Raw genomic sequence first — 24,989 nt, 5'->3', positions numbered from 1 at the left:
TTCACTTTTCAAGATTACAGGTTTCTGTCACTATTTAGTGGGTAGAAACCTGTAATTTTTTCGTTAAGAATTACAGAAACCTGTAATTTCGATGCTTGTTTTGGAATAATAACAAAAAGCTGGATTGCTTGTTATCACAATAAAATGCAATAACGGTGTATTATAAAAATATTTCTATACAAATATAAGTATTTGCGTTTAAAATATCGGCCTTTCACAATTTACTCTTTGGCTGTTTAAAATCGGGAGCATCAGGTACGATTATCTCTCTCCACCAATGCGGACGTGTCATCGAGTCGGGGTTTCCCATAATAGCAGCTTGGAGGTTTTCGTACAGCTACGAACACCATACATTATTTTTTCTACTGCTAAAGAACAGTTACCTTTCCGTCCGACTTGCCCAGAACTGAATTGACGACGTAATCGGGGGGCGCCATGGCGTCAATTACCCCCAAAATATTGTCTTTTAATCTGTCACACAACTCGAGAACGCCTTCTTTGATTAAATGGGAAAAAGTGGGAGTGTTTGTGAAACCCCCTTGGTAGAAATAGGAGGAGTATTTATCCACATTGACCAAGCCGTAGAGAAGCCCTAAGTGCCCCAAAACGTCCTGTAGGGACTTTTCGGACCTTGATAATTCTTTGCAATAAAATCTAAATGCGTTGTATTCGGCGTAAACTCGCGTTAGGACTGACGCGCAATAAACCTGAGACTTATTCCGAGCTTCCGTTTTACAAAAGCCCCTTTTTAGCAATTTCTGTTGTTTGTTGTAAGTTTCCCCCACTAGGTATGTAATCAACCACTCGTAACACGKGTGSARAACTAAAACAGAAACCTGTAATACCGACCTTCAACCAAATACAGATTTGTCAACAAGAAATTACCACCTAGGATTTGAACTTTTAGGAAAATTACGTTTTCCATGTTGTTTGTAACTAGAATTTTCAGAAGTAGTTTTATATGCCTAAGGTTGGTTACTCCTTGTTGTTGTCAATTGACGTTTTCTGTCAACCTGCTGTCAACTATCAATTAAATTATGCATACAAACTGACAGGTGACTTATCCTAAATTTTGACACTAGTGACGATATCTTTTGTTTGTGACCAGAAACCAACCTAACCAAATTTATGGCAACCTATTCACAAATATCCCTAAATCCTAGGGAGTAATTTCTTGTTGATACGACAATATTATTTCATAATCTACTAAAACAGGGAACACAACTGTCACAATATTTGTCAAAAATTGACAGCCAAATGTCGATGTTGGTTATGTTTCCCCTATTTCGTTTCATTTTCAACGCCATCTAGCAATTTTACTCACAGTTCAAATCGAGAACCTCCTGCACCCTCTCCAAACCGAACTTCCGTTTCAAAATCTCCCCCGAGTGTTGGAAAAACGCACAAGTCCCCAAGGGGGAGCACAACTCCTCCTCACCCCTCATTTTCTCCCACTGTCTCACCAACCAATTGCTCGCCTGTTGCCCCAAAACGTTGTTGTCCCCCTCGTAGGTGACACAGGGGTCTATAGCCCCCCGCAAGTCCCCGAATCGGGCCGATTTGAGAAAACCGTGGCCCCCACATGCCTCACGACACTCCTGGACCGCGTCTCGACACACCCACGTGATCAGGGGCTTAGCACTGGAGACCACAGCGTGGATCTCGGCCACGACGCTCGTCTGAAATGGGCCAATCAAATGACAGCGTTCGGGTCACGTGTGTGGCAAACGCCAATCAAATCGCATCACGTGTTTAGAAACCACCAATCAACTGTCACCATAAACAAGTTTATTACATATGTCATTAAAAATCTTCTTAATTGCCATTCCAGTAATAAATTTTATCACACGAGTAACAATGGAAATGCTGATTATAGTGGGCTGTGATTTTGAAATTAAGTTGTCAACATGAAATGGGCTAATCAAATGACAGCGTTCGGGTCACATGTGCGGCAAGCGCCAATCAAATTAGTTTTTCGCATCACGTGTTTAGAAACCACCAATCAACAGTCACGATAAACAAATTTATTACACATGTCATAAAAAAAAACTTTTTTTATTGCCATTTCAGTAATAAATTTTATCACACGAGTAACAATGGAAAATAGGTTAATTAAAATAATAAATAAATTATAGTGGGCTGTGATTTTGACATTAAGTTGTCAACATTTTATTTGACAATTTTATTATTTAAAATTAAAACACTGAATAATTGGTTACTAGGGCTATGCCAGCAGACGCCCCTCGGTAGAGATGGGCAAAAAATATCGATGTTTTTCAAACATCGAATATTAGTCAAATACATCGATTTAAAAATGTGTAAGTATTATTCTAAATATCGATGTTTTTACTTCGATACATCGAAATTGGTTTAGTTACTTTAGTTGATTATTTTAAATTATCTTTAATTTTTTTTTAATTTTAAAATTTCATTCGATAAAATTTAAATTCGATGTATGGAGAATTCGATGTTTTTTTTTAACAAAATTAACGATGATGTAGGTGGTTAAGTTTTATGTTTGTAGTTTGTATTTGTTTATGTTTTATGCAAGAATTGTAAGAAATATGTTTGTATTTGTATTTTTTTATATTCCAAAAATTTATTATTAAAAAAAATGGTAAATGTTTTTTTTTTTTCAATAATAACATCGATTTTTTTAAGTATCGATGTTTTGGGGCGATATACAGGGTGTTTCACGTAATTTTACGAGGCCTGCGCCTGTAAGATGCAATCAATAATACATATTCCGATACGAACTCGATTACAAATTTTGAAAAATTGGATAATATTCTCTAGTTTGTTCACCCTTTCAAAAATTACGACGTTTTTGGTTAGTTAGTAATTAAGATAGATAAACTAGAATCATATTCATGCCGTCTCTTGATAGAACAAATGATAATTATTTCTGAAAAACTGCAGTTAATAATAATAATAATGAAACAGTGATTAGTTTGACAACTACTGTCATGGGTTTCCAAAATTTAAATAATTAAATGTGTATTTTTTGTATCCAGTGTTCTGTGACTTTTGTATGTTTGGGTGCGTATATTAGGCGCAAGCCTCGTAAAGTTAAGTGAAACACCCTGTATATTACATCGATGATTTCTTATTCGATCGTCGATGTCACAGAACATCGATATAAATTTCTCGATGTTCCCATCTCCACTCTCGGAAACGAATGACAGTTGACTAAAATTTTGACGTTTGAATCTGACAGTCAACGTTGCCAACGTAAAAACCGCCAAAATCCCCCAACTTTTTAGCCAACCACTCACCAAATCCTCGATTTGCGTGGCCGAAGTGGACTTTTGGACCGTCGCCAAATACTCATCGGTGAATCCCGCGACAAAAATCTTCAAAACAGCGGCGGCCGCCACATATGGGAAAACCCTCCATTGCTGAAACAACCCAAAAGTCACCAATCTCCCCTCCACTTCCCCCTCCACTCACATGCAATTGGTACTCAATAATAGGCAACTCGCTTCGTTCGTCGGGGCTCTTGGCGAACTGTTTTCGCACAACGGCGTACCTCACCGCAATCGTAACCGCACACACCAAATTATTCGCACTTTCTTGCATGATCCCCACCCTCCCGGTGGAGAGGTTCTCCAAAGCGGCCCCCAGGATTTTCCCCGGCTCGGAGAAGCTGCTCTTGTACTCCCCCTCGGGGGTGACGTCCCCCGTGCGATTCAGGAGGTTCTCCCGCGGGATTCGGTAGTTTTGGAACATGATGAACCCATTGTCGATACCATGGAGGCCGATTTTCTCGCCCATGTCGCCCACGACGATCCCGGGGTATGGTAGAAGAGTCTTGGGGTCTCTGATGGGCACCACGAACGCGTGCAACCCATAGCATTGCCCATTGGTGTGCAATTGGGCGAAGAGGAGGGCAATGGTACAAGTCTTGCCCAGATTGCCCACCCAGCATTTCGCCGCCTCGAAATCCGGGGTGTTTATCACGAATTCTTGACTATTTTTATCAAAGGTGGCCGTGGTACGCATTTGTTTCGTGTTGCTACCATGCGCGATTTCTGTCAAGGCTAAACAAGAGAGAATCTGCAAATTTTTATAACCCAACGAACGGCGATCGTCGATTGTTTCACCTTCCCGCTCCAGGCGGCGTCCAGCACTTTTTTGTGTCTTTCCGTCCCTAGGGTGGTAAGTGTGTTCTTAAACAACCCAAGTCCTATGGCGTGTTTGACGGAGACGTCGGGGAAAGTCACGGCTAACGCCTCGTTTATTGTCATCATGTAGCGCGTCTAGGGGCACAAAATCAAGCAAGCGCGGTAGTAAATTACCACTTACCTTGCGCTTGTATGGTAAGTTGGCCATTTCCGGGGTTACGAAACTCAATTGACAGTATTTTCGGAGTTGGAGGGCCGCTCGACGCTTCATTTCCTCCGAGTTTAATTCGGTTTTGGGTTTCTGGAAAATTGGGTCTTTTTCCAGAGTTTCCCATACTCGCATCTGGAAATTTTGTTTTTTTTTTTGTTTTTTTTTTTTTAATTTGAAAGTGATTTTGTTACTTTGACTTTGAGTAAATCGGGGTCTTCGAAAAAAAGTTTCATTTTTTTCCAGTCGAAGGTCGCACGATCGCGGTAGGCGTCGAGGGGGCCCGAAGGCAGGTCTTTTATGAAACTGGTGTCGGCCATTTTGCTAAAACTAATCGCAAAATTTAATACCACAACAATGTTGATTGCAAAAAAGTTTTGCATTATTTCGTTATCACAAAGGACATTAGATATACGTGAACAATAATTATACATGATAACATTAAAGAGAGAGAGAGAAGAAAACAAAGAAAGACTGGAGAAGTGTCAAATTTCATATTTTCTGTCTCATTTTTTTTACCAATTTGAACATCACAGCTTACTTATTCTAGCTGGACTCTAGAGAGAAAATTAAAAAGAGAAGAGAAAAAAAGAGAGAAAGGAAACAAGACAAAAATAAGTAGAGAAAAGAGAGGAAAAAAAAGTGATATCTTCTGTCTCGTTTTATTTAAAGTAAAGAGAAAGAAGACAGAAATAAGTAGAAAGGAGAGAAGAAAAAAGAAAGAAAATTAAAAAAAGAAGTGTCAAACTTCATATCTTCTGTCACATTTTATTCAGCCTTGCAAATATCTTCTGTCTCATTTTATTCAGCCTTGCAAACTTAATTTAAAAATCACAGTCTACTTATTTTAGCTGAACTCTGAAAGAGAAGAAAAAAGACAATTAAGTAGGGAGAAGAGAGAAAAAAAAAACAGTAAAGAAAAGTAAAGAAAGAAAGGAGAAGAGGTGCATCAAATTTCATATCTTCTGTCTCATTTTTTTCAACCTTGAAAACTTAATTTGAATATCACAGCCTACTTATTCGCGCTGAATTCTAGAGAAAAATGTGAAAATGGAGAATAGAGTGAAAAGACCAGAAAAACGAAATGAACAGAATAGAAGAAAAGAGGAAAAAGAAAAGAAAAACGACAAAAATAAGTAGAGAAAAGAGAGGAAAAAGTGAAGAAAGAAAGAAGAAGAGGTGCGTCAAATGTCATATCTTCTGTCTCGTTTTATTCAGTTTTGCAAAAGTAACAAAAAAAGACAGAAATAAGTATAAAGAAGAGAGAAGAAAAAAGAAAGAAAAATTAAAAAAAGAAGTGTCAAATTTCATATCTTGTCTCATTTGATTCAGCCTTGCAAACTTAATTTGAAAATCACAACCTACTTATTCTAACTAAGAGAAGAAAAGAAAAGAAAAAAGATAAATAAGTAGGGAGAAAAGGGAGAAAAATAAAAGAAAAGTAAAGGAAGAATGGAGAAGTGTCAAACTTCATATTTTCTGTCTCATTTTTTTCAGTCTTGCAAATTTAATTTGAAAATCACAGCCTACTTATTCAAGCTGGACTCTGAAGACAGACAAGTAAAAAGAGTGAAAAGATAAGAAAAAAAAGAAGAAAGTATGAAGAGAAGAGAAAAGAAAAAATACAAAGATAAGTATAGAAAAGAGGAAAAAAAAAGAGAAAAAAATGAAGAAAGAAAGAAAAAGAAATGCGTCAAATTTCATATCTTCTGTCTCGTTTTATTCAGTTTTGCAAAAGAGAAACAGTAGTAAAAAGAGTGAAAAGACAAGAAAAACGAAAAGAAGAAAAGAGAAAAAAGAGAGAAAAAAAAATAAATAAGTAGGGAGAAGAGAGAAAAAAAAAAGTGAAGAAAAGTGAAGACAGAAAGGAGAGGAGATTCGTCAAATTTCATATCTCCTGTCTCACTTTATTCAATCTTGCAAAAGAGAAAAGAGAGAAGAAAAAACGAAGGAAAAGTAAAGAAAGAAGGGAGAAGTCTCCAATTCCATATCTTCTGTCTCATTTTATTCAGTCTTACAAACTTAATTTGCCGATCACAATTTTTATTTCATTTGTCATTTTCCTTATTCAGTTTTGCCAACTAATGCCTAAAAAAACCACGACAACACAAAATGTGGCTTGTTATCCTTTGAAACTAAGCAAGTCTTCAATGCTGCCAAATTAACCAAGCCACAGCCGACTTTGATAAAAAATAGTCTATTAATTTAAAACGAAAATCATGACAAATTCTAAATCATGAAGTAATGATAAAAAAATTATATCTTCATTTTTGCCTACTTTGTAGTTTCAACAGATAATTTTCCTACAACGGAAAACAATCCGAGAACACGTTCTTGAAGTGTTTGATGACAACAACAAGAATTTAATCATGTAATACAAGCTTCATTACTTTAAAACAAACAAAATTTCATGTAAACGTAAATTAAACTGAAAAAATTGCAACATTGCAAGTTTTGTCGATCACGTGGTCAGTAACCACCAATCAAATGCCAGAATTTGGAAAAACGTCACAAAATGACTCACTGATACACTGGCGGACACGGAATTTTGGACGATTTATCATACGACTGACATAAAAATGTAAAACGGGCCTTAGGCAACTAACCTCACTTTCGGTTTTGTAATTTTTATCCTGACAGCTAGAGAAAAAATTACAACAAATCAAAATAATTATATAAAAACACGAATTGCTGGCATTATTGCCAAATAAATTTCAACTAAAACTTTCAAATGTTAGTTTCAAACGTCAATCAAAATGACAATAAAGCGTGGCTTACATTGACATTTTCTAAACTGTCATAAATTCCGTGTGTAATAAATCCAATATTTCAAAATTTTCATGGCAATTGTGTAATTTTTTATAGTTAATTAATCCATTGCAACACAAAGGCGAAATTACCCCATTCATCGCGTTAACAATATCACGAATTTCATTGGTTGGGTTGCCAGTCCTGTGAAAAATCCGAAAATTCAACTGTTTTATAAATAGCCAACGCTAATCTCGTCCACAAATTCAAATATCAGCCCACCCATGATTTCAAGGCTACCAAATTAAAGGTGTTAACAAATTACCGGTGATTTTCCCCCAGGGTGGCGCTTCTCCAATCGATTCCTGTCGCAGTCACGTGGTGCGGAAACGCCGGAAAACCAACACAATGTGAAAACTCACCGATTTTCCGAAATAAAAACAGCGGAAATTGAAAGAGAAGAGAGAACACCGCCCCTCACTTGTTGCACTACGAATGGGACGCCACTTCGGGCTCGACGACACGTCCGCGGCTGCTGCTTTCAGGCGGGCTGACGACCAAACCAAATTTGCACGTGGTGGTGGTCACGTGATCGACCCATCTGGGCGGAAACGGCGATGGGTCGACGAAATTTCACTTTGTTGATTTCGAATTGGGCTGATCTAGCAGGCATGTACTAGGGCTAGAACTAGAATTTATTCGCTATTACTCATAGTTATTGTATTAGATCATAAACGCTGATAACGGAGGCATTGGCGTATCCAGAGGGGGCTTAACAATATCAAGTTGCTGAGTCGGGTCGGTGTCATGACAACCTAACCTCAAAACGGTGAAAAAATTAAAATTTGACTTGAAATTGGTGATTTTATGTTTTTCATAAAGTTAGTGTGCTTTTCTGTGTCTTTATTGGTCATTGTTATCTTTTTCAAGGTCAAGAAAACGACTATAACCTTAATTGGTCATTGCACTAAAATTCAAGGTCACTAAATTTCTGTTGATAGCATTGGAACTAATGCTTTTCTGTCAGTTATTTCTGGAACAATCTGTATAATAAATACCCTGTAATAAAAAGAAACACGAATGGTTTATTTTTAAATACAAAAATAAGAATTTCGCCCCCTTTTTGTCCAGTTTCTAGTTACGCCACTGATAAGAGACTCATATTTTATAAAGCTTCCTTGTATCACGTATTTATGATGTAGAGAGAGAGAAAAGAGGAGAGAAGGAAGAAAAAAATAAAAAGAAAAAAAAACGTGAAAAAAAGGAGATTAGAGGTGTGTCAAATATCATATCTTCTGTCTCATTTTGTTCAGTCATAGAAACTTCATTTTAAAATCAGAATCACAAGAAAAAAGGCAGGAATAAGTTGGAAGAAGAGAGAAGAAAAAAATAAAAGTGAAGAAAGAAAGGAGAAGATTCATGTCTTCTGTCTCATTTTGTTCAGCCTGGCAAACTTAATTTGAAAATCACAGCCTACTTCTAGCGGGACTCTGGAGAGAGAAGTGAAAAGAGAGAAGAAAAAAGGAAAAGGGAAATTAAAAAAGACTAAAGAAAAAAGAGGGAAGAGAGAAGAGAAAAGAAAAAGACAGAGATAAGTAGAGAATAGAGGAAAAAAAAGTAGAGAAAAAAGGAGAAGAGAGCAGAAAAAAGACAGATAACTAGAGAAAATAGAGGAAAAAAAAGAGAACAAGAAAAGTAAAAAAAGGAAAAGAGGTGCGTCAAATTTCTTGCAAAAAAGGAAAGAAGAAAAGTGAAACGAAAAAAGACTGAAGAAAAGAGAATAGAAAGAGAATAAAGGAAAGAAAAAGAAAAGTAAAGAAGAAAAGGAGAAGAAGTGCGTCAAACTTCTTGCAAAGTCTTGCAAAAAAGAAAAGAGAAAAGAAAATAGACAGGAATAACTAGAAAGAAGAGGGAAGAAAAAAGTGAAAAAAGAAAGGGGAAGAGGTGTCAAATTTCATTTCTTCTGTCTCATTTTCTTCAGCCTTGCAAACTTAATTTAAAAATCATAGCCAACTATGGAGAGTGAAATTACAAGAGAGAAGGGAGAAGAGAAATGAGAAATAGGAAGACGAAAAGAAAGAAGAAAAAAGACAGGAATAAGTAAAAAAAAAGGGAGAAGAAATAAGAAAGAAAAGTAAAGAAAAAAAGGAAAAGTGTCAAACTTCATATCTTCTGTGTGATTTTATTCAGTCTTGCAAACTTAATTTCAGAATCACTGCCTACTTCAGCCTGGAGGGCGAAAAGAAAGAAAACAGCAGAAAAAAGAAAGAAGAAAAATGAGAAAAAAAAATAAAGAAAGAAGAAAAAAACAGACATAAGTAGAGAAAAGAAAAAAGAAAGAATGATGAAGTGTCACATTTTATATCTTCTGTCCCATTTTTGGGATTTTTTTATTTATTTATTTTATTTATTCAGCTTTGCAAACTTGGGAAACACACAGAAAAAAGAGACAAAAAAGACAAGAGAAAAAAAAGATAAAAGAAGGGCGACGAAAGAAAAAAGAGAAAAAAAAAATTAGAAAAAGTGTAAAATTTCATATCTTCGGTCTTATTTTGTTCAGTCTTGCAAACTTATAATTTGAGAATTACCGCCTACTTTCTGTCTAGTCATATTTTTTTAAATTGTCATTTTACTTCTTCAGTTTTGCCAATTAATGCCTTAAAAATCCTACTAAAACGGTTGTTATAGTTTGAAATTACGTTGGCAAGTCTTCAGTGCTGCCAACTTAATTAAACCACAACCCAAATTGCTTTCTTTTTGAAATTACGACTGTGAAATACAATTTTTAGTTACGCCACTGATAGATAATAAAAACCGGAAACGATAAAAATGTGAATATTAGTGTGCTTTTAGCACTCTAGATCGGTATAAATCTCCCCATCACTTATTCATTCATTCATTTTCAAACGTAATTAATAAACGGAAACAGGAAATAGTTTGCAAGAATTTATTTCGATTACGCGACATCAACAACAATGTTGTTTAATCAGTAGCATATTTATTGAAATTTTCACACACATTCAAGGTCACGCAATTTGTCATATTGTATAATTATTGATAACGTATGCCTCGACCCTTAACGTTTTATTAGTGTATCTTGTCTCCAATAAATCACTAAAATTCAACAAGTTTGTTTATTTTATCACGTTTATTGAACCAGTTGCTCTTAAACCTCCAAAAATAAATAAATAAAAATGCGGACGCCCATGGAGCGACATTTTCGTTTCATTGCCATGGTTACATCGCTTCATTACCATGGTTACATCATCGTTACTATGACAACAACTTGTTTGGTAAAATTACCATAGGCGTCGCGTGGGGATGGGTGTAAGGGGCAAAATAAAACTTACGTTTTCTAACAGTCTATTTATTGAACACTTCAATAGAGGCTAAAAGGAGGGGTACAATAAATTAAGTATATAACAAGTCACAGGTATTGAAAAATAGACAAGATTGTGACTTTTGGACGAATTTGAGTCAAGTATAAAAGCGTCTCTAACATTGAATTTTTTTGGTCATTTTACTCCATTTATATACATCATATATACAAGAAAATAAATGCAAGTAACACTGACTAAGGGTTTTATTGCACAAAAATCCTACTTTATTCATCCTTCTCGTCCTCGTCTTTCCCCTTGCGGAACAGCAGGGGGCACATGCCTAGGATGCACCCCAGAGTGACCCCCAAGACGCGTCCGAAGTTGGCCGCGTTCCGCGAACACGTCATGTCCATCTGGATGGGGGACAGCTTCGGGGGGCGAAACCCTATCTTGTTGGCGAGACGCTCGACGTAGAAGGCCGTCCCGATGCCCAAGACGTCCGAAAGCGTGTTCCCCAGGGCGGCGGCCGCCATCGTCGTCATGCAGAAATACGACCCCAAGTAAAGGTCGATGTAATCGCCCTAAAAACCCAAATCACACCACAAAAACACGCATTTTGCACTCTCACAAATAACAACATGAAGAAGTTGTCCAAGAAGCCGAAGCCGATGAACGGGATCGAGTTGGCGATGGCGACTGAAATAACAGATTTGTCACCAATTTAAGCCCAAATCTGGACCAGTTTTATACTCACTGCCCATCAAGTTCCTGCTGGTGGGGCGAGGCACCGATTCGGCTAAAACCACACCAATTAGGGGCTAAAAAGACACTTTACACACTCCACGAGCAAAGCCATGCAAAAAAACCCAATAAATACGCGACTAAGGCTCTAATTACCCTAGTAATAATTCAAAAGTCATGCAAAGCTCCCTACGAAAGGGCTAAAATCTCATTATTTGCATACCAAATTTTTTCCTTAACCAGTCTTCGGGAACGGGACAATAGGATCCCGTAGGATCTACGTCTCCCAGTCTTGGCAATTTGCTCGGACGTCCGAATTTACTTCTCCATCGTGAGGCTGCTAGTTGACCTTAAGGTTGGACATTTAAAAATAAAAAAACACCCAAAATAAAGCCAAGAATTTTTAATCGTAAAAAGCCTCAGACGTCTGACCCTGTTTTTGTTCGTCAAAATAAGCTTATCAGTAGGCACGTAGTGATAAAATCTCGCAAATTAATTATTTTTTTTTGAAAAAAATCGCGCATGGTTAGGCAAATCAAGTCACGCGGGTGTATATTGAGTTGCCTACTTTCGGGGCAATTTCGCTTTAACGATGAAAATAAATGAAAAACAGCAACGTAAACGCTACAAATAGACAAAAAACACCACAAATACCTGTTCTTTACCTTCGTACTCGTCTTTGACTAGTTTTGATTGGTACTCTTGTAGCGCCGAAATCAGTATATTTCTCTCTTCACCGTTCAGTCTCAAGACCAATTCCTGCGCTTGTAATTTGGATAAGCCTTGCGTCGTGCTTGTAGTCTCCGCTCTACCAGCACTGCCATCCAATCTACAGCTTGTACTAAAATTAAGTTTGATATGTTGCGATCTACATGGGGAGAAATTCGTTAGTTTTGTTCGAGGGGGCGTCCAAACGATGGTGGTGACAATCTTTGATAAATCTAAGTGTCTCACTAGCTTGGTGGCCATCATGGGGGCGATTTTGTGCATTTAGTGGAGATTATCAACTTGTGGGGCGCACAGAGGGTGTCATTTTGCGACTATTGCACCACTTTAACACTTTTGCACCGGTTTTGCACTCCACACCCCGGTTTTAAACCCAAAATGCTTAAAAACTGTTTAAATCACTTGAGAAGAATCATCATCACTACAATCACCCCCTAATTCTGGTCTAGTGTGCTGACGTCAGTTTTTGTCGGCCGGAGTCGGGCTTTTTCGGCACACTTTCGGCGCCAAGTTTGAAATTTACTTAACAATCCTACTATTAATAACACTATTATGACAATTTCTTTAATTAAATTTAAATTAATCGTGTCATATACACACGTAAGGTCACAAAATCGAAAATTGCACGGTTTTAACACGTTTTTGTGTTTTTTTTTAGGTTAGGTGTACGCGCATGCGCTCTTTTATGAGGTGATTTCATCAAGGTCCATAATTAAAAAAAAGTTTCAGTGATTGTAAATCTGTTCAATTGAGACGTTTTGGGGCTGTTCCACGTGTGCCAACACCATGTCGAAGCTTCCGAAACGCACGAGAGACAAAGTGAGACTTTGCCCCATATTAGCCAATCACACGTGTCAAACTTTCAGAGACAGCTTGAGGGGCACCAGAGGTACATTTCGCGCATCACCAAGACGCTCTATTACGGGAAGTTCCCCAAAACGGACGAATTGAGTCTACCAGTAACAGGTGGGTGTGTGACCTTGAAAATGGGGGCTAAACCTTGTTTTGTAGAATTGGCCGCTGAGTTGTTCTCCGAGGCCCAGAGAGGCCGCTCCTTGGACCGGTTACACTGCGACGACGCTGCGAATATTTCACGAAATGCCTGCGTGTCCCCCTGCTCCCTCGTAATCGCGATTTTGTACCTAGAACGCCTGAAAAAGACATGCCCCGAGTACCTCGACCGGACAGCCTCCTCGGACTTGTTCCTCGTGTCTCTGATGGTCTCGTGCAAGTTTCTCTACGACGATGGGGAGGCCGACGAGGTTTTCATGAACGAATGGGCCGTTTGTGGGGGCCTTAGTGTCAAACAATTGGTTCAGCTTGAAAAGGAGTTCCTTAGGGCTATCGTAAGTCTCATGACGCGTCATTTCACCTCTGACTTTTCCTCCCTAGGACTGGGAAGTGTTCGTTACCGAGCTGACATTCTGGAAGAAATTGGCCGAGATTGAGGGGGCTTTGGCCCGTAAGCAGGGCGGTAAGCGCGGCTTTTACACCTACACTGAACTGGAGACACTTTTAACAAGTGTCGAATTGCGAAATCTTATCAAAAATATTTTAACCGTTTCTGTGATCTTAATTGGGGCTTACACTGCAGCTTTATTGACTTTATTGGGGTCTGTCTTGATTGTTAGCCACATACCGGGGGCTTGTCTCCACCCGAAAATCGAACCAGCACGTCCAGGACTCCTCTACAACGAAACCAACCGTGTGAGCCCCCTCCATGTGGGGATTTTCCTCGCGTCAATTGAGAGTTTCCTAACACCGTTTTGTGAGCCCCAGAATGTCTCATGGGATTGGTGGAATGCCCCCACTATGACTTGGTTGTATGAAACGTCAAAATTTGTCGAAGTTGAGGCCCCAAAAATGGGGTTTGTGCGATACTACAAGGATTATTTTTTGAATTTGGATGACCCCAAGGAGGCAAAAGTCAGGATTCAGGACCAAATGGAGAGGTCCTGGCACGAGGAGTGGACGGATACGATAAATGAAGGGTTTTATAACAGGTATCTGCATTACCTACAAAATCTCAAAGCCTGATTGGTCAATATAAAACATTTGAAACGACATTTTTATTCCAAAGCCACCTCAAACTACAATTAGGGGATCCCTATCAACACTAGAAACGATAACATTGACCGAATTTTGGAAAATATCGATTAAGTGTCTCTGGAAACGCCCCAAAAACCCCCGTTCGGAATTACTATGTTCGGTTAGAATGACATGTACCCCATTTTGGGTGGCATCTAGGACTTCATGATGCGACATTTCACCAGTTAGGTACAAATCGGCGTTAAGCCCCCTTAAAACTGAAGCCCCTGAGCCGGCACACAGCCCCACAGTTTCAATTTTCGAATCTGGAAATTATTTCATAAAAAAAACAACAAAGTGGGCGTGGCGTGGCGTAACTTACACAAAGTCTTGTTTCTAGCCAATGCCAGTCTGAGATTCCTCACTCCGACATGTTTTTTGACATTTGTGACGGCATTTTCTAGTGTAATGGGCGTGGCTAGTGTAAGAATACGCCCTGCCCCTTGTCTCGGGTTTTCCAACGGTTTGATTGGTTCAATCGATTTGTAATCGAAAGCTGAGGCGAGCCAATCGTTAACGCCCCCTTCGATGCAATCCCACGTGGTATGGGGCGAAAAAACCGCAATTTCGTGTTTTATACACTGAATTACGATTCGTTCTTTCCAAGTCCTGTGACAAAACGATTAGTTTTGATTGGTTGAAATTTGAAACGTACTTATCGGAGACTGTTTTAAGGCCTTGGAATATATTAGGGTGGTATGAGATAATGAGCCCTGCTTGGAAATTTTTAGCTTCATTGACCACATCCTCGGTGAGGTCATTTGTTAATAGAATTGTTTTGACATGTTTGTCGGTCATTGGGTCGACGAGGAGGCCCACATTGTCCCAATTTTCGGCAAGATTTAAGGGGGCAAACGACTGGAGAGTCTTGACGATGTCTTTGACCGACATTTGGGGCCCTGTAGTGTAATTTTTAATCCGGTTTAGACCCACGAGACGTCTTATTAACATCTGCGAAATAAAAAACAAATTGTGAAACATTTAATTTTATTCAGGGATAAATTTCCACAATTTAATTTCCCCATCGTCGCTACAAGACACTAAAATGTCACTTAGGATGGGGTTCCATGCCACGCAATTGACGTCTTGGGTGTGGGCCCGCTGTATGCACGTCACTTGACTGAAAGTGGGGGCCCCTGGGGTGCACCCTTGATCCTCTTTAAAAATTCTGATAGCGTCGTCACCGCAAGCCGTGGCGATTAAGTCACTTGTGGGGTTCCAGGACACGTCATAAATGGTTCTATTGTGGTACCCTGATATTGTACACACACATTTCCACGTTTCGTCATCGGTGATAACCCCCTCAGTGTTTCCGGGTTTGAACTGTTGCCAGATTTTCAAAGTGGCGTCGTCGCTACACGAGACAAGTCTTGTCCCCGTGGGGCCCCAACTGAGACTCCAAACGGTCGATTCGTGTCCTTGCAACGTCGCAAAACAGACCCAATCGTTGTCTGATTGGTCCTCTTTGAATAGTTTCACTGTGTTGTCGTAGGAGGCCGAGGCGAGGATGTCTTCCTGTGGGTGCCACACGACCTGTAATAACCCCCATTGTAACATTGTAATAAAAATAGCCCCCTTGTACTACCTTCTTCACGTCTTGGGTGTGTGCACTCAACACGGCCGCACAGTCGTACTCGTCCTCGTCGGCGATCTCCCAAATCCACACTGACTTGTCTCGACTGCAAGTGGCCAAAAAGCGCCCCGATTTCGACCAAGACACGCTCTTAACCTCGTTTTCGTGCCCCTCGAGTGTGGCATTGCACTCGAATTCGCCCGATTTCTTATCCCAGATGCAGGTGGTGGTGTCGAAGGAGGCCGAAGCGAGGTAGTTGCCACAGGGGGACCATGCAACCTCCCGAATTGTGCGTGTGTGGCCATCAGTGAGAATCACCTTGTTTGACCATTTCGAGTCGGAGTCTTTCAACCAAATCCGGATAGTCTTGTCTTCGCCACACGACGCGAAAGTCTGGCCTTTGGGGTGCCAACTGACGTCCCATACGCGTCCCGTGTGCTTTGATAAAGTCTGAAGGGGCTCCAGTTTTGACATTTGAGGTTAGGGTCAGCGAGCGACAAAAATGGGGGTTAAATTGGGGTTTTGTAAAGGGAAAAGGGGCCAGAAATGCGTCTGAAAGGCTTACCAATGAGTAGTTTGCGATAAAAAGTGAGGAAAAGCGTTATTTGCGACTTAACTTGTTTGGGTTGGTACGACTGTTGAAGCAAGGTAGCCAACCTGTATCACTCCTGTCGTTTTATTTAATATAAAACTTGTTTTTTGTGATTTTTTAATAATGACAAAGTTGGGTAAATCCCAAACCGCTGTTAGTTCTTGCACGTTTTATTATTTGTCTATTAAATTAATATTTCTTCTTGTTTAGAATCAAACTTGCGACGTTGCCACATTATACATTTACATTTTTGGGTTTTGAGTGCCACAAGACGGACAAGTGGGACCCCCTTTTAGTCCCTACTTAATTAAATTGCAAATTTTAAATAAGTAATTTGTGTTAAAAACAAGAAAACACATAATTTGTTTTAATTTCTTTGGGTTGGTGCGACGTAGCCAATTTGTGTCGTAAAAATAAAAAAAAACATGTTTTTGTGATTATTTACTGTTAGGGAAAACCCGAACTGATCTTAATTTATGTATGTTCATTATTTGTCTATGAAATTAATATTTTTCTTGTTTTTTTTTTTTTTCAAATTAAACTTGCAACGTTGCCACATTGTATTCATATTTTTGGGTGTAGAGTATCACGGGACGGATGTATGGGGCCCCCGATCTGTTTATTTCATTTTCTAAGGCCTCATCTCACTTCAATGGAATTTTTTAATTTTTAAAATTGGTGTTTTTGTCAAGTGTCAGTGTTGCCAACCACCCCCCATTTGACGTTTACATTTTTTGTGTCGTGTTTCACAATCCTACTTTGTTTACCAAAACAATTCAATTTTTGCCCCCCTTGGGACACGTAATTCGCCCCCGGGCCCCCAAACCCCTCATTACGATGAACAATGTTACAGTTTTGGAAAAAATCAAAAGGTGCGTAATTCGTAATTCGTTTCATTCTTCCTAATTTCCTGTCTTTGAAAAGCCGACAATGACAGGAGTATAGCCCCCCCGGTGCCGCCACGGCCGCCCCCGCGAGCGCCCCCTTTGAACCTCTCCGGCCTTGTGGACATTGGTGAGTAGAAAAACTAGAGAGAAAATGGGGTCATTGTGTCTTAAAGATGAGTTTGAGGCGACGAGATCACGACTGTGTCGCACCTTGGACGAGGTCTTGGCCGATAAGGGGGCTTTGGGGCACTTCACCCAGTACATGGAGTCGCGAAATGCCTCCAAATACGTCACTTGTTGGTCCGAAATCGAGTCTTTCAAGTGCGAAATCGCGAGTGAATCTAGTCCCGTGGAGGGCGCAGTCTCAATCTTCAAGAAATACATCGCACAGGAGGCCCCCCACAACGTCAAATGCCCCGATTTAATCCGCAACGAACTGGTGGAAAACATCTGCGATTTGGAGAAAATCGCCGATTGTTTAGCCCCCGTGCAAAATTTCGTCCTCGAAGTGATGGAAAAGGAGTACTTTGGGGCGTTCCTCGCCAGTGATTACTTCTGCAAGTACCAAATCGATGTCTTGACCAGTGGACAAGTGGCCCTCGAAGACATCCTCTACAACGAAACGGCGCTTTTCTACTTCATGGAGTTCCTCGAACAGGAGAATTCTTGCAGTTTATTGGAGTTTTGGATCGCTGCAACCAACTTGCAGCAACATTTGACCACCCAAAAGGAGTTTTTCGACCCGGTGGAGGCCCAAAACGACGCAGTCGTCCTCTACGACAAGTATTTCTCGCTGCAGGCCCATTGCCCCCTGGGGTTCGGGGACAGAGTCCGGTTCGAAATCGAGCAGAATATTTGTGGGGAAAATGGGCTTGTTTTGGACTGTTTCAAGCTACCCTTGAAAATTGTTGAACAAGTCTTGGAGAAAAACTACCTGAAGCCCTTTTTGGGGTCCCAATTGTTTTGCAAGTACTTATCAGAGTTGATAAATACCGTGCAATCGAACGACTATTTCAATATTGAGAATAATCGGACTTTGTCGTCGGATTGTAGCAGCGAGAGGAGTTTTAGTACAAATAGCGCGTTTCTAGCACTTGAAATGAATTTTAATAATAAAAAGAAGGATAAAAACGCGGATATGAGTATTGATACGAGGCTGTTGTGCGATCCTGATTCCCTCTGGAAGAGGAGAAGGACGCATAGATTGTCGTGTGGAAGAATCACAGCTTTGGGGAAATTTGAAACTGATTTGGAGCCTGAACCTGATAAAAAAAGTTTCAAGTTTCGGAATGTTGTTAAGAAGTTTGTGAGTTTGGATGAGGATAAGAAGAAGGAGGAAATGGCGTGGCAAGTGGCCGAAATGATTGTCAAAGATATTACGAATGTTACTCTAAATCAGGAAAAACCGAGATCGTCATTGTGATAATAATATCAGAGCTCAAAGTATTCGAGTAGAGAGTGATTTCCACTTTTTTCAAAGGCTGTGTTTCCCCCCCGTGCGTTTATGTTGGTAGCACTGCGATGGTCTGTAGGTTAGTCATTAGCTTGGATTTTATTATTTTTGTATGAATGCATTTGTTGTAAATACTTCTTTAGTGTATAAACATATTTATATATTAAAATATTTTAACAAGGGAAGGGTTTGGAGTGCAACCTTGAAACGCCAAAATCACCAAATTTGAAAAAAACAAAATTTATTTTTAACTTTTACATAGTTTTGGTTTAAATATAGCAAAACGATTGTTTATTGCAAGTTAAACAGTTTTTCTGATTTATAGTTTAAAAATATCAAAGTATGAAGTAAGGTTATGACGTCACTGTTGTGAAATTTTCGTAATTAATTCCATATTATTTAATGAAAAGGGAACTGTTTTCAAATTGTCATGTTTTTGGTTATTAGAAACGAAATACGGTTTCTTGCAAAAAACACACTAAAGTGCTGCCAACTGTTTGACAAAAATTACCAAAAGTGGTGCTTTCTTTGCTCATTAACTTGTAAATTACTCCTATTTTTTGTATTTGTGTGTGAATAATGTATAAACATCTTTGCATACTAATTTTTTTAACAAGTTGCGAATTTTGAATGCAAGGTGGCAAACCTTGAACACTAAAGTTACCAAACAATTTCAAGCGTAATTTTGAAATATTTATTGTACAATTCAATTAAAATTGAGATTTTGACGTGATTTTTACTATAAAGGGCCAAAAACTAGGTATTCCTTACAAACTTATTCAATGTTTGTGAGGTTATGTCAACACTTTCATTGTGATCAATCAATTTCATGGGCTATTAGAAACAAAATACGTTTTTTACAGAGAAAAACTGAGAATGTCACGACTTTTTAGACAAAGAACACACTAAGTTGCTGCCAACTGTGTGACAAAAATTATTTTTTTAACAAGTTGCGAATTTTGAACGCAAGGGTGGCAAACCTAATTTTAAAATTTGTTTAAAATAAGTACCTATTATACAATTCCAGCCTATTAAAATTGGAATTTTGACGTGATTTTTTCTAAAATGGGCAAAAAAACACTGTATTTATTCTTTGCAAACTTATTCAATTTTTGTGAGGTTATGTCAACACTTTCATTGTGTCGTTGAATTGAAAATTAGTTTTTATTATCTACTTCGGGCTACTAGAAACGAAATACGTTTTTTTACAAAGAAAAACGGAAATTGAAATTTTATCATATTTTTATTTTTGTGCGAATTTGCTGCCAACTGTGCGACAAAAATCACCAAAAGCGGTGTTGTAACCGTCCATTTCGAAACTGGTTGGCCAAAAACAAAAACCCTGTCAATGTCAATAATAATTTATTCCAATTTGGTGTAGAAAACAATTCAATTGGCAAAAACTCAGCTACCATCCTGGAATGTCAATATTGATTATTTTTAAACACGTAGAAGTTTCCCCTTAGTGCTTCTTCTTTTTTTTGCTTACTTGTCTCCCCGGATAAGCAAAAATCAACACCAACTGGACGAAACACAACACGAACCCGGCCACATTTTGAACCTTGAACCAAAAAATGAACAATTTTCACACAATTAATTCAATTACTGACAAGCATGAATTGATTCTGTAGAATAATGGCGTACAAAAGCCACGAGAAGGTCACCAAAGTCGCCATTAGAGTCAAAACAAAGGGGATTTCAGACGCGTCCTTTTTCTCAATCATTTCTTTCTGTAATAAAAGTGTGAGAGGATTTTACATGGGGGTTTCATTACGCACAACTCCGAGAAGGGGGCTTCCCAGTACTGCAAGCATCAGGATTGTGATAATCAACCCGTAGCGGAACTCCACCACTGAGGGGCTCTCGTACTCGCAATAGCCCCACAGAGCCGCCACGAAGGCCATACTTATCGAAAGGGGCTTCAGGATTTGCCTCCACTTGTCTGTGGAGTAAACGTAGTATACAACACAGTAAATCACATTGAGAACAATGGCAAAAAAGTTAACTAAAAGCATGTTTTCGTCTTGGAGCATCAACCCGTATTTCAGCATCGCAAGACCTCTAAAAATCTCAATTAATTTATTTATAATTACTACAAAAGTCAACTTACAACATGATACCGCCCACAAAGGGCATGGAATTCACCCCCTCCGTGTTGCCCTTTTTGTAGATGTCTCTACAGATGAAAGCCCCCGAGAAAAATTGGAGTATTGTTAGGTAACTCGCGACTGTCCCCACGACGTTTTTGTAGGGCTGCAGGGCCTTCGAAAGCGCCTCCATTGCGAATTAAACACCTGAAATTGCAACTTAAATTAGACTGAAATATGAAACTGAAAAATGCTGATTAGAAATGTGACACGAATTGAAAATTCTCCATGGTTATTGCAAAAATTAACATACAGTGTGGCAAAAGTGGTGTTTGATTAATAACACTGAAGGTTGATTGAGGTCAAACTCATTTGAACCCCTTTTTTTTAATTAAAAAACAACAGGAAATTAGTAAATTACTTGCCTTTTACGAAAACAGGTATCTAAATGCGATGTTTTATTATCTAATCGCAATTTACTGCGAGCCTTGAACAAATAAAAAACAAATAAATTATAACAAAATTTTAATTTTCGAAACGAAAAGTCAATTAAGTAATGGTTTTATTGAGATTTTGACAGTCATGCTTGTTTTACAGTTATCTTTTAATCACGTCCTTGGGTGTGACCTTCGCCCCTTTAACTGCTCCCCCAATTTCTAACCTCACTTTTTGTCATGTGTCAACCTAACCTCAAATTTATCACGATGTTTTATTTTTTACTGATTTCGCTAAAATATCGCTGATAATTCATTAAATTCACAATTTGACTAATAAAAATTGCGTTTATTGATACACAACTTTGAAAGTGGTGTTTTCGGTGTAAAAATGTGAATTTTTATGTTAGAGTCAAGGTAAAAACGTTTTTTCATTCATTTGCAGCATTGGATAATTAATTTGTAGGTGAAGTTGCGAGAAGACAGGTTTTATAGGAAAAAACGATGGATTTGTGGAATGCAAAAAATTTGAAACCCCCACCCATCATTAGTTGCAAAATCAGCATCAAGGAAATAGGTAAAATTCGTATTTTTTTTAGTGTTTTGGGGCATATTCGTTGTTTTTTTAATATAAACGTAAAAAAATTAAAATGAGGTTATGTCACACCAATTGAGCGAATTTTACGATAATTGGACAAGTTTTTAGTACCAAGTAAGAAGAAATGTTTGTTTTTTAATTTTTTAACAAATTTTTACATAATCGTTATATAAAACAAGTTTTTTTTAACAAAAAAGACATCGAACAAAATTGAGGTTATGTCATTCTTTTTTTGGAATTTTACATAATTTCTCAATTCATTATCTTGTATTTTCCAAAATAATATTTTGTGGTGACACTGTGACTCATTTTTAGTAATCGAGAACCCAGTTCTAGTTTTTTTGGGCCTGAAACAGTAAATGTGAGGTTGTCAATTTTTTTTCCAAATTTGAGACAATTTTCAATTAATTTCGCTTCTAATATTACAAAGAATTAGTTCTGTTTTCCAAGAAATGCAAAATTAGTGTTTGTGGACATATTCGTTGTTTTTTTGAATATAAACGTAAAAAAATAAAGTGAGGTTATGTCACACTAATTGAGCGAATTTTACGATAATTGTACAAGTTTTTAGCACCAAGTAATAACAAACGTTTGTTTTTTAATTTTTTAACAAATTTTTACATAATCGTTTTATAAAACAACAAGCATTTTTTAAGAAAAAAGATGTCGAGTTAGAAGTGAGGTTATGTCATTCTTTTTTGGAATTTTACTTAATTTCTTAATTCATTATCTTGGTTCTTGCAAACTAATACTTCGTAGTGATTCATATTTAATAATTTGGAATGCAAGTGTAATCTTTTTGGGCCTGAAACACTGAATCGTAAATGTGAGGTTATGTCACTTTTTGAGACAATTTTCAATTAATTCCGCTTCTAATATTACTAAAAATTTGCTGTGGTTTGGATTTTGTTTCATATAACTAGATAATACATAATTGGGCTTTTTTATTTTCTATTTTTTTGAATTTCTTAGATATTCGCCTGTTGAAAATCACACTAACCGACGCCGTGGAGTTCTTCGAGAGCCAGCAGCACCTCAGCGTGGAGGCAGCCCTCCTCTCGCGCACCGTCTACCGCCTCAAAATGAAATTTCGCTCCTCAAAAGACTTCAAAGCCGTCGAGAAACTAAGCCGTGTTTTGCGCACTTATCTCCAAATGCAGTTCGCCACGACCCTCAAATACGTCCTTGACACGATCCCCCCGAACTACAAAGTCCTTAAGACGTTTTTCCTGACCAAAAACATGATCGATTTCCTCCTCGTCCGAATCCAGGGCTTGGGGAAGACTCTGTGTCGCGTTTTGGACACTTGCAAGGTGGTTTCGGAGCTGACCTTGCAGAGGTTTCGCTTGGGGCACTTTTGGAAAATCGCCGCGATCATTTATGCAATCACAGCGCGGATTTTCGTCATCACTCGAGGCATTTTTCGGTTTGTTTGCGAGCTGTATGGGACTTTGTTGCCGTTTTCGGGGACTTTGAACAACACGGGGACGGTGTGGTTGCCCGAGGGGTACGTTTTCCCCCCCAAATTGGAGGAGTGGCTGGGGGCGGAGTGGCTCAATTTGGAGGAAAACGTGATTGAGATTCCTGATGATGAGCCAAGCGCCGCCTTCTTCAAGTTAATGGACGATTCTGAGGATGAGGTGGAGTTTTGCGACGAGTATATTGTCGTAAATGACGAACCCTCAATTGAGGAAATCAGAGATTCCGATGTGGAGGTGTGTGGGGAGGAGGATGAGGTTGATGTGGGGGAATTGGTCATTGTTTGTGAAAATAAAGAAAAGGCAAAGAGTTGGGACAGTAATGAGGAAGTTGATGTCGGGGATCTTGTGATAGTTTGCAACAATTCGGAAAATTGCAAGAAAAACGAGAAAAGGAGTGTGAAACGCAAGGGAAGCTCAAGTAGTTTAATTGTAATCAATGACAGCGAGTCAGAGATCGCAAATCAGAATGAACCCAAACGCAAGAAGCGGAAACGCAACCGCAAGAGGCAAATGAATGCCTAAATTACCAAATGTGTATTTTTCACAAATAAAATTCATTTTTGTTAATCGTGTTTGAAAATCGCGCCTGCGCACAGTTCCAATTTGTTCAGGTGTGTCAACCTCAAATACCAAAATGCACTAGATTCTGAAACTTTTTAAAAGTGACATAACCTCACTTTTGAATCGACTTAAATTAAACAAGCCTCACATTGTGTATTAATCATTAAAATTGACTGCACTGAGTCCAAGAGAGCTTGTTTTTTCATTAATGGGTGGCCAAAAATTACGAAAATGTCATTTTATTTGAAATTTTGCATTTTTTTTTCCAAACGGTAACACAACACAATTTTTTTAGTCAGTGTTAAGTTTAAATAAAATAACTACTTACCTTATTTGGGGTTACGTCGCGGGGAAGTCCCTAAAACTGTGACTCAATTGCTAGCCATTGACTTAATATTCGAACTAAATCACAAATTTTAACAATTTTTATGGTAAAACATAAAAAATTGACCCATTTGCAAGAAATAAAGCCTTAATTGATTAATTTTGTCATACGAATATATATATAATTACACAATTTGATTAATTTTTGTCGGGTTGGTGTGTAAAACAGCTACCAACATTTAGTGGAAAATAAAATGTCAGTTAAAGTAAAATTAAAATTGTAATAAAATATGTTGGATTTACAGTTAGTAGAGTATGAAGCGGATTATGAACACATAAATATTGATCAAATTTTTTTCCAATTTTAGCTCAGTATTCGTAATTATGTATACCAACTTCCAATTCCAAAACTGACCTGACTTATGAAACATAGTTTTTTTTACAAAAACCGCCACATTATGTATTAATCAATTAAAAATTGCTTTCAATATCCAAAAAAAAACTTGTTTTTTATTGTCAAGCGCGGAAAGATTGAAAAAAATTACGATTGTGTTTCCTAACCTCAATATCACGTAACCTTTTACACTTTTAAGACTGCAAACATTAGAAAGACAATAAAATAACCTATTTTTTTAGTTATTATTAAATTTTAACAAAATAATCCCTTACCTTGTTTGTTGCAGGGAAGTCCCCAAAACGGTATCTCAATTTCCTGCTCTTGACTTAAAAATACTAACTAAATCACCAATTTTAACACTAATCACGGTAAAACATAAAAAGTGGACCCATTTACGAAAAATAAAAACCTTTTTTTTTATTTAATTTTTGTCAAATAATTTAGTGAAAAATAGTACCAACATCTAGTGGCAAACAAAATGTCAGTTAAAGTAAAATTAAACTGTAACAAATTCAGTGGAAGTTAGTTAGTAGAAGATAAAACGGGTTTGAATAAATTAATTAAGTACTTTTTCACTTCTGTCTCATCCACAATTGTCATGTGCACCAACCCCTAATACCAAAACTCACCAGATTTAAATCGACTAA

The 24,989-nt window shown here is 38.1% G+C and overlaps 8 protein-coding genes across 15 annotated transcripts; 3 read left to right on the top strand and 5 right to left on the bottom strand.

Moving 5' to 3' along the window:
* Window positions 1-120: 120 nt before the first annotated feature.
* Window positions 121-8,067, bottom strand: LOC123015836 (peroxisomal acyl-coenzyme A oxidase 3-like). 2 transcript variants are annotated; one of them, XM_044415848.1, is made up of 9 exons: window positions 7,406-8,061; window positions 4,527-4,662; window positions 4,306-4,467; window positions 4,104-4,259; window positions 3,451-4,056; window positions 3,276-3,398; window positions 1,325-1,679; window positions 384-823; window positions 121-337 (listed from the first exon to the last, which is right to left on the bottom strand). In XM_044415848.1, exons 2-9 carry the CDS (start codon window positions 4,650-4,652, stop codon window positions 215-217), a joined length of 2,091 nt encoding a protein of 696 aa, XP_044271783.1. In that variant the 5' UTR covers window positions 4,653-4,662; window positions 7,406-8,061; the 3' UTR covers window positions 121-214. The 2 variants fall into 2 exon arrangements, with proteins under 2 accessions (XP_044271783.1, XP_044271782.1); XM_044415847.1 differs by lacking the exon at window positions 121-337 and having other exon boundaries at window positions 710-1,679; window positions 7,503-8,067.
* Window positions 8,068-10,431: 2,364 nt separating this feature from the next.
* Window positions 10,432-12,332, bottom strand: LOC123015745 (transmembrane protein 65). Of its 2 annotated transcripts, XM_044415660.1 has the most exons (5): window positions 11,807-12,332; window positions 11,365-11,490; window positions 11,155-11,196; window positions 11,029-11,096; window positions 10,432-10,981 (listed from the first exon to the last, which is right to left on the bottom strand). In XM_044415660.1, the coding sequence occupies exons 1-5, from the start codon at window positions 12,129-12,131 to the stop codon at window positions 10,685-10,687; spliced, it is 858 nt and encodes a 285-aa protein (XP_044271595.1). In that variant the 5' UTR covers window positions 12,132-12,332; the 3' UTR covers window positions 10,432-10,684. The 2 variants fall into 2 exon arrangements, with proteins under 2 accessions (XP_044271595.1, XP_044271596.1); XM_044415661.1 differs by lacking the exon at window positions 11,365-11,490.
* A 39-nt stretch (window positions 12,333-12,371) lies between these two features.
* Window positions 12,372-13,931, top strand: LOC123015741 (protein CNPPD1). Its single transcript, XM_044415653.1, has 5 exons — window positions 12,372-12,467; window positions 12,526-12,686; window positions 12,734-12,833; window positions 12,879-13,213; window positions 13,260-13,931. The coding sequence occupies exons 2-5, from the start codon at window positions 12,654-12,656 to the stop codon at window positions 13,902-13,904; spliced, it is 1,113 nt and encodes a 370-aa protein (XP_044271588.1). The 5' UTR covers window positions 12,372-12,467; window positions 12,526-12,653; the 3' UTR covers window positions 13,905-13,931.
* On the bottom strand, window positions 13,905-16,268 carry LOC123015746 (NIF3-like protein 1). The gene is made up of 4 exons (XM_044415662.1): window positions 16,094-16,268; window positions 14,611-14,906; window positions 14,278-14,564; window positions 13,905-14,221 (listed from the first exon to the last, which is right to left on the bottom strand). Exons 2-4 carry the CDS (start codon window positions 14,904-14,906, stop codon window positions 13,953-13,955), a joined length of 852 nt encoding a protein of 283 aa, XP_044271597.1. The 5' UTR covers window positions 16,094-16,268; the 3' UTR covers window positions 13,905-13,952.
* On the top strand, window positions 14,075-18,641 carry LOC123015739 (A-kinase anchor protein 10, mitochondrial). Its single transcript, XM_044415651.1, has 3 exons — window positions 14,075-16,992; window positions 17,045-17,134; window positions 17,181-18,641. The coding sequence occupies exons 1-3, from the start codon at window positions 16,965-16,967 to the stop codon at window positions 18,428-18,430; spliced, it is 1,368 nt and encodes a 455-aa protein (XP_044271586.1). The 5' UTR covers window positions 14,075-16,964; the 3' UTR covers window positions 18,431-18,641.
* LOC123015744 (probable cytosolic iron-sulfur protein assembly protein Ciao1) lies at window positions 14,926-16,173 on the bottom strand. The gene is made up of 2 exons (XM_044415658.1): window positions 15,541-16,173; window positions 14,926-15,488 (listed from the first exon to the last, which is right to left on the bottom strand). The coding sequence occupies exons 1-2, from the start codon at window positions 16,000-16,002 to the stop codon at window positions 14,943-14,945; spliced, it is 1,008 nt and encodes a 335-aa protein (XP_044271593.1). The 5' UTR covers window positions 16,003-16,173; the 3' UTR covers window positions 14,926-14,942.
* Window positions 18,642-19,805: 1,164 nt separating the features above from the next.
* Window positions 19,806-24,750, bottom strand: LOC123015747 (sugar transporter SWEET1). Of its 3 annotated transcripts, none has more exons than XM_044415664.1 (5): window positions 24,615-24,750; window positions 20,571-20,754; window positions 20,239-20,521; window positions 20,071-20,190; window positions 19,806-20,021 (listed from the first exon to the last, which is right to left on the bottom strand). In XM_044415664.1, exons 2-5 carry the CDS (start codon window positions 20,738-20,740, stop codon window positions 19,923-19,925), a joined length of 672 nt encoding a protein of 223 aa, XP_044271599.1. In that variant the 5' UTR covers window positions 20,741-20,754; window positions 24,615-24,750; the 3' UTR covers window positions 19,806-19,922. The 3 variants fall into 3 exon arrangements, with proteins under 3 accessions (XP_044271599.1, XP_044271598.1, XP_044271600.1); XM_044415663.1 differs by lacking the exon at window positions 24,615-24,750 and adding an exon at window positions 20,973-21,236; XM_044415665.1 differs by lacking the exon at window positions 24,615-24,750 and adding an exon at window positions 20,861-20,928.
* Window positions 20,789-23,627, top strand: LOC123015742. 4 transcript variants are annotated; one of them, XM_044415654.1, is made up of 3 exons: window positions 20,789-21,398; window positions 21,448-21,558; window positions 22,552-23,627. In XM_044415654.1, exons 2-3 carry the CDS (start codon window positions 21,486-21,488, stop codon window positions 23,580-23,582), a joined length of 1,104 nt encoding a protein of 367 aa, XP_044271589.1. In that variant the 5' UTR covers window positions 20,789-21,398; window positions 21,448-21,485; the 3' UTR covers window positions 23,583-23,627. The 4 variants fall into 4 exon arrangements, with proteins under 4 accessions (XP_044271589.1, XP_044271592.1, XP_044271590.1 ...); XM_044415657.1 differs by lacking the exons at window positions 20,789-21,398; window positions 21,448-21,558 and adding an exon at window positions 21,656-21,693; XM_044415655.1 differs by lacking the exons at window positions 20,789-21,398; window positions 21,448-21,558 and adding an exon at window positions 22,066-22,156.
* Window positions 24,751-24,989: the final 239 nt, after the last annotated feature.

Source organism: Tribolium madens, unplaced genomic scaffold (assembly GCF_015345945.1).
Source record: "Tribolium madens isolate multiple individuals breed KSU strain unplaced genomic scaffold, Tmad_KSU_1.1 Scaffold_19;HRSCAF=116;Tcas5.2_LG9, whole genome shotgun sequence".
Classification (NCBI taxonomy): Eukaryota; Metazoa; Arthropoda; class Insecta; order Coleoptera; family Tenebrionidae; genus Tribolium; species Tribolium madens.
This window is presented reverse-complemented; position numbering and strand designations above follow the sequence as displayed.

Coding starts and splice junctions, on each gene's coding strand:
- LOC123015746 (XM_044415662.1), bottom strand. CDS start 14,906: ATGTTAATAAGACGTCTCGTGGGTCTAAACCGGATTAAAAATTACACT. Junction 14,565..14,610: donor CTTAAAACAGTCTCCGATAA/GTACGTTTCAAA, acceptor GTTTTGTCACAG/GACTTGGAAAGAACGAATCG. Junction 14,222..14,277: donor GGCTAGAAACAAGACTTTGT/GTAAGTTACGCC, acceptor AATAATTTCCAG/ATTCGAAAATTGAAACTGTG.
- LOC123015747 (XM_044415664.1), bottom strand. CDS start 20,740: ATGGAGGCGCTTTCGAAGGCCCTGCAGCCCTACAAAAACGTCGTGGGG. Junction 20,522..20,570: donor TTTGTGGGCGGTATCATGTT/GTAAGTTGACTT, acceptor TGAGATTTTTAG/AGGTCTTGCGATGCTGAAAT. Junction 20,022..20,070: donor TACAGAATCAATTCATGCTT/GTCAGTAATTGA, acceptor TTTTGGTTCAAG/GTTCAAAATGTGGCCGGGTT.
- LOC123015739 (XM_044415651.1), top strand. CDS start 16,965: ATGTTACAGTTTTGGAAAAAATCAAAAG. Junction 16,993..17,044: donor GTTTTGGAAAAAATCAAAAG/GTGCGTAATTCG, acceptor GTCTTTGAAAAG/CCGACAATGACAGGAGTATA. Junction 17,135..17,180: donor CTCCGGCCTTGTGGACATTG/GTGAGTAGAAAA, acceptor TGTGTCTTAAAG/ATGAGTTTGAGGCGACGAGA.
- LOC123015741 (XM_044415653.1), top strand. CDS start 12,654: ATGTCGAAGCTTCCGAAACGCACGAGAGACAAA. Junction 12,834..12,878: donor ATTGAGTCTACCAGTAACAG/GTGGGTGTGTGA, acceptor CTTGTTTTGTAG/AATTGGCCGCTGAGTTGTTC. Junction 13,214..13,259: donor AGGAGTTCCTTAGGGCTATC/GTAAGTCTCATG, acceptor TTTCCTCCCTAG/GACTGGGAAGTGTTCGTTAC.
- LOC123015742 (XM_044415654.1), top strand. CDS start 21,486: ATGGATTTGTGGAATGCAAAAAATTTGAAACCCCCACCCATCATTAGT. Junction 21,559..22,551: donor AATCAGCATCAAGGAAATAG/GTAAAATTCGTA, acceptor TGAATTTCTTAG/ATATTCGCCTGTTGAAAATC.
- LOC123015745 (XM_044415660.1), bottom strand. CDS start 12,131: ATGCACAAAATCGCCCCCATGATGGCCACCAAGCTAGTGAGACACTTA. Junction 11,491..11,806: donor AGTCAAAGACGAGTACGAAG/GTAAAGAACAGG, acceptor TCCAACCTTAAG/GTCAACTAGCAGCCTCACGA. Junction 11,097..11,154: donor CAGCAGGAACTTGATGGGCA/GTGAGTATAAAA, acceptor CTGTTATTTCAG/TCGCCATCGCCAACTCGATC.
- LOC123015744 (XM_044415658.1), bottom strand. CDS start 16,002: ATGTCAAAACTGGAGCCCCTTCAGACTTTATCAAAGCACACGGGACGC. Junction 15,489..15,540: donor ACACCCAAGACGTGAAGAAG/GTAGTACAAGGG, acceptor GGGTTATTACAG/GTCGTGTGGCACCCACAGGA.